This window comes from Cariama cristata, unplaced genomic scaffold, assembly GCF_000690535.1.
Source record: "Cariama cristata isolate BGI_N322 unplaced genomic scaffold, ASM69053v1 scaffold7299, whole genome shotgun sequence".
NCBI classification, from domain to species: Eukaryota; Metazoa; Chordata; class Aves; order Cariamiformes; family Cariamidae; genus Cariama; species Cariama cristata.
Genome location: NW_009636282.1, coordinates 38,324 through 44,636, shown reverse-complemented (window position 1 = coordinate 44,636; position 6,313 = coordinate 38,324). Strand labels below are relative to the sequence as shown.

At 35.5% G+C, this 6,313-nt stretch overlaps 1 protein-coding gene across 1 annotated transcript in view; it reads left to right on the top strand.

Annotated features, from left to right (window-relative positions):
• Positions 1-1,558, top strand: part of KIAA2026 (KIAA2026 ortholog) — an 11,248-nt gene extending 9,690 nt beyond the window's left edge. The window contains 1 exon segment of the mRNA XM_009707869.1: positions 1-1,558. This exon segment is cut by the window's left edge and continues 11 nt beyond it. Coding sequence (XP_009706171.1) covers positions 1-979 — 979 coding nt within the window. The 3' untranslated portion in view covers positions 980-1,558.
• Positions 1,559-6,313: the final 4,755 nt, after the last annotated feature.

Sequence of the window (6,313 nt, the reverse complement as noted above, 5' to 3'; positions counted from 1 at the left end):
CAGCCCGTCTCTTACACTGTGTCAGTTTCAGTCATCAGGAGTTTCAGCTGCTATGTCAAGTAATGCAAGTATTCACAAACCTCAGACTGTGTTGCCCCGTCCATCACCAAGTACAGATGAAGTCATTAGTTTTCCTGGTTTTTCTTCCCTACCATGCCAGCAGGTACCTCCCAGTACAGAGAAACAAAGTCATGCTTACACTTGTGCTTCTCCTGTTCAAATGTCTGCAGCTTCGCCAACTGTAGTAAGCAAAGCAGGAGGTCAGTTGAATGAACCTTGCATGCGACAGAAAATAGTTATTAACACCTGTATGCCTTTGGCACCTGGAACTCAGATAATGATTAATGGTACTCGTTTTGTTGTTCCACCGCAAGGCCTTGGAGCTGGCAGCCATGTTCTTCTTCTTTCTTGTAATACAAAACAGACTCCTCCTTTAACTATTAACCATGGTCAAGAGGCTCAAGGGGTACCAATTTTAAATCCAATAACCTCAAAAATCATGCTAGCACCAAGTAATTCATTAAGTTGGCAAATATCAAAACATCCTTTGAAAAGCTCTACAAAAATCGTGAACTCTTTTGGGTCTGCAGATGCTTTACCCATCGTACATACAACATCCCAGATACTCAGTACTCCAGCTAGCTCATGTACTCCACTGTCTGCAGCAACCCTGTCTGTGTCTTCAGTGATAAAATCACCTGTTAATGTTGTAGCTACATCTGTGGTTTCTGGCATTCAGCCTCCAAACTCTCATTCACCAAGCAACACTTCAGTGTTTCACTTAGACACTTGTATCAAAAAACTGTTGGTCAGTCCAGAGGGAGCTATTTTGAATGCTATAAATACTCCAGCATCAAAAGTTTCTTCCCTGTCTTCATCACTGTCTCCTGTTGTTGTGTCCACAAGCAGAAATCCTACCACTGTCTTCCCTGCATCTCAGTCATCTTGCCTTGATAAACCTGACGAAGTTGTATCCTGAATTTACCGCAAATGAGCCACTTTGAAATGTTGGGGCATTCTTCTGACTTTGGAAGTTGTAACTATTGAATAATTTCTTACATTGTTTGAAATAGTTGATTTATTCAAAATTACTTAACATTATGGTTCTTTCCTGTTTACTTGTGGGGCTTTGGAGGATGAGTTTGTCAGAAGTTTGTCAGAAAGAAGTTTCCAGAGAGTTCTTCAGTAAAAAGGTCAGAAATGACCAATGAGTTCATTAAACATTTTAGCTTGGAGAAATCTAGCCTTTTGCACATGTTCCATCTTAGAGTATGGACTGTTTGCCAGTGTGTTTATGACAGTATATATCTCCTTTTTATTTGTCAAATTTATTTTTGGTTTGTTTCTGTACAAAAAAAATATTTATGCATTGTAAAAATGCAGTCTATGGTATAGAACTGTACATGTTCATGAATTCCTAACAATCTGTACTAAACTATGTGTACAAAGAACTATGCTGTCTTATTTAAGTTTTGTTTACATAATGTATAGTTTTTTAAGTATTTTAGTAACTTTGGACCAGTGTACTGTTTAGCAACAATGCAGAAGAATCTGCATATAATAAATCAAGTTGCTGTACTGCTTTGTGTTGGCAATAGTTTAAAAATGTGTATATCTGTTACCTCATGACAGAATACATTTATATACATCTTTCTACTTAATGCAGATGTATCTCAAGTTTTGGAATATAGTAGAATGAAATTATTTAATCTCTTCTGCTCTTCTTGGTGGTTTACATTTCACATGATTTCATAGGAGTTGGAAGGAGTTCCATCTTGTTGTTCCTCCTGATACAGAACAAGATAACCCATACTTCATCCATTCTTAATAAATGTTTGGTTATATTGCCTAAAATCTCCAGTGATGTGGTAAGGCTAGAAATGGTTTCCTAGACACCAGTCTAAGTCACACTGGTTGCTGTTCAGGACTACTATGGACTACTATGTTTTGTTGTAAAGCTCATAGATCTGTTGAACAGTTCATTATCCTCTTTTTTACAGCCTTGCATGCATTTCCACATATCTGGTAACTAAAGGTCACTCTTTAATCTTTGGTCTAGCCATAACAAGCTACCCAGTTTTTTCACCAGTCATGCTTTCTAGATCTGGTTTTTGGTGGTTTTTTTTTTTAGTTTTTAATTGGTCTGTCTGGAAGGATAGTGCTAAAACATCACACAGTATTAAAGGTGGCCTCATTAATACTTTGAGCGGGAGTAACTCACATATTACATAAACCTTCCCTTTTTACGCAGTGTATTCAATATTTGTTGGCTTAGGTTCAGCTTTTGATCTGATAAAACCCTTGGGTCATTTTCTGCAGATAAACTGAGTTCATAAACTGCTTGCTGCAGTGTTCAGGGAAATAGAGAAGTTTTTTTGGTATCTTTTGAGACAGCATATAAAGAAAGGGTGCCCATCTAGCAGCTCTTACTTTATGGAAGATGACGATTTTAGAAGTACTGTTTTAACATCTGAAGTCATAGTCTGTTAGATTCTTGGAAGATCCAGTCTTAGGCTGAACGTCTTTGTACGTGTGGGATCTTTTTGTTGGGTTTTTTTAGAAACTAGAAGGGAAGATCTCAGAACTCATGAATGTTAGTTGCCATTTTAATAGCTATGACTTCAAAGGGTGATAAAAGCTTACGTATCTGTATTTAGCAGCATTTATATACTAATTTTCATCAAGATGAAGCTTAAGCTTTTGCTCCTTATCGTGTCAAGTTTTCTCCTCCTCCATTGTTATACACAGTTTGGCAGTGTGGATCTGGCATTGAAGAGTAAGACCGCAGCTTACTCCCTCTGTGTTGGCTACCCTTCATATTGTTCTGAAAAGTAATCCGGTAACTAGTTAACTAGTGTTCTGGGAAAGTGGGGGGAAGACAGGCTTGTGCCTTCCATAGGTACCTTCCCTTTTTGCACTAACTATAAAATTTGAATTGGAAAGTTGCCTCTTTCTGGATCAGCAATCTCTGTCTTATATCAGGGCTGGGAAAGACAGAAGCTGTCAGTTTTGGGGTGAAAGAAGGTTTGGTTTTGTTTTAGAAAAAGCTACCTGGTACAATTTTCCTACGTCTCATTAAAGGTGTTATATAATTGATTTTGAAAACAGCTAGTATTAAGCAGTGTCTGTCTGCCAGAGTTCACAGTATTAAGGCTTTTTAAATGACTGCATTTTGCAGTTCAATGCTATATAATGGGTTTGCATGATTCATTATTTTGTAAAAACAAATTTTAGTCATTTTTGTGAATAAAATGGCTCTTCCCATCAATCCTCTGATAATATAAAACAGTCACGGTAAGACTTGATTTCAAATGAAAGTAAATTGCCATTGACAATTAACTTCTGATGTGTGTACCAAATACAAACTGCTGCCTATAGGACAAAAAGAACTGTAAAAAAGTAGATGATATTCACAGATCCAATGAAAAAGCAGAATTACCTGCATTTTTACTTGAAGTTAGAGACATTTAATTACACATAAAAACAAATATATATATATAAAAATCAGTCTTTGAAGAAAACATGTTCAACTTTTCAGACTTTGTAAAATGCCTTGCTTTTAGACCCCTTCAGATATTAAATACAGATATTCAGAAACTATACTATATACAAAACTTTGGGTTTATTAATGTCTTTCAACATTTTGGATTATATCTTTGATATTTACCTAAATGGACATATTCTGCACAATAATTTTACTTTGCTTTGAGTGGAAAACTACACTCATTTTGCCTCACTGTTCAAAGCCATGTGTGTGTGTGTTGCCGTTTTCTTCTAGGGATTCTGGCTGTACCATACTAGAAGCAATTCAGTTTCACAAGTATTAGGAGTCATAGAAGTAGCTGTTCAAACCAAGTGTGTCACTGTGAAGTCATTCAAACCCAGTCTGATTTCACTGTGTGATATAGCAAAGTGTACAATGCTAAAATTGAAGCAAAAATTCTCCTGGTAAGTGAAGAGAAACTTACTTGTCTCATATAAGTAGCTCAGAAAACTACTAAAAGCTGGTATTTGAAGGGAGTCCATAGCCTCATCACAGTGTTTGTTTCATAGTTGGTTTTGCTTATATTTTGTGGGAGCACAGAATTTTAGTAGCTTAAGTTGATTTTAAAGTAAATTAGTCTTGTTTTTAAAAAGCATGAATGTTTGTTATGATGAGGCTGTTTCCTTTAAAAAGAGAAGCAGGAGGTGCTCACAAAGACTTAAATTCATGTAACCTGTTCTCTGTAAGCTGTACCTGAGGTTAGTTACTGGCTTAAAATAAGATTAGTAATGCTGTATCAGACTGAAAGTCCATCTATCCTAGCATCATGTCTGTTGGAGCAGTCAACAGTAGCAGTCCAAAAGAGCATAACAGGCCTGAATACTCTTCTATGATCCACTAATCTGTAAGCCAGAGTCTTCCTCAGACAGCTGTGATTTTTTTTTCTAAATTGAAAAATAGCCGTCAGTGTATTTTTCTTGATGAAATTGACCAATCCTTTCTAGAATTCTTCTTGAACCCCTGTAAACTATTACCATCCACAGAATCCTGTGGTAAAGAGGTTTTCACATGGTGTGTAAATAAATCTTGTTTGTTTCTGAACCTGGCACCTGCTAGTTTAATTTGATTCAAATAATACCTATATTGTAAGATAAAATAAGCCTTTGCTCTTTATTGATTTTTTCCATGTGACCTATGTAGACCTTTGCCATGTTGGTTGTCTCTTTTCTAGAATAAAGTGACATAGTCAATTCAATTATTTCTTATATGGAAGTAATCAGTTACTGTCATTGCTGTGTGCACCTTTTTCAGTTTTACTATATCCTTAAGATGTGAGATCAGAATAGCGCATGTTCTAAAAGCACTACAAATCTATTCAGCAATGTGATGATAATTTTTCTTTCATAATAATTATTACACATTTGGGGGGTGACTTTCTGACTATTATTTAGCCGTGTACTGACTTTTTCATAGAAATACCAATTGTAAACCAAATACATAGCAGTATCAAAATAAATTCAATTATCCTATAAGACTATACCACTTGCAGAATGTCATGGCTGTAAAGACATGATCTTTAAACTAGGTTATTGAAGCCAGTGCAAGTCTGCCACTCCTCTCTCTGTACAGTTCCTACTTTTGTTTGGTTCAGCTCTCTAGAAAATGGAGAAGGACAAACTGCTGTAATAATTTTAAACATGATAATTTTTTAACTCATTATTTTTGTGCATAGGATACAAGCTTAAGTTTGTATATTAGGTGAGTGAACTTTTGCATTGGCATAACATTGGCACCCAAATAAAATTTTTGGAGTTGTTGAAGAGGCCACTTTTGCAAATGTGACACAGATTATGTTCAATTTTAAATATTTTCCTTGAAACTACAGTGGCATAAAACAAACTTTAAGATCTTGATAAATGTCTTTTCCTCTTTTCTCAAAATACTGAATTTGCTGATCAGTAGTCATACCTGGATGTCTGGTGTCAACTTGGAAATCAGGATACTTTGTTATTTCATGTATGATTGGTCCAGAAGTTTTGCAGGAAGTTGGTGTTCTTACAATATCTTTTATTTCAATCTCAGATGAACTAAATACATTAAATGGAAATGGTGTGTAAAGGCAAAGTAAAGGAAATTTAATTAATTGCTTATAATATTTCTGGAAATTAAGTTTATTACACAGCAAGTGTATTAAAATGTGCATAAATATGGTTTTCCACCTTTTGCAGATGGAGACAATGAAGTACAGATTTCTCATAGCAACATGGAAGAACTGGGAATGGGATCCTTGGTCCCCTGACTCGTCTTCCAGCATGCAATCCATAACTGAAGGTTAGACAACTAGATTACTGCTTTATTTTCCCCTATTCTTGCTTTTTACAAAGAAGAAAAATTAATTAAAAAATGAAATTGTTTTCAATAATGTGAGTGGCACTGACAGGTAGCATTTATAAAAATTAAATAGCACAGGAAAACAAGATAGGAAAGGAAACACTATAACTGTGATTTTTGTGATTGTCTTCAGGCTTCAGAACTTTGCTTGTCAATATTGATATTAAAAAAGAAGACAATATACTTCTTTAATTAGTTGTTCATATTGATTCCTTGTAGTAAACCTACAAGTATAAGATCAGACTATTTTGGTCATCTATAGGTCATGGGCATCTAGGACCGGCACGTACATTGAGATCCTGTCCACAGAACATGCTCGTATTTGTAGAATCATTCCTCTCTCCCTTTTTTGTAATCACATGCAGCAGTAAAATAGAGTATCAAAGAGGGATTAGTGATTGGGTATTCTGATGTCACAGAGTGTCTTAGTTATAATAA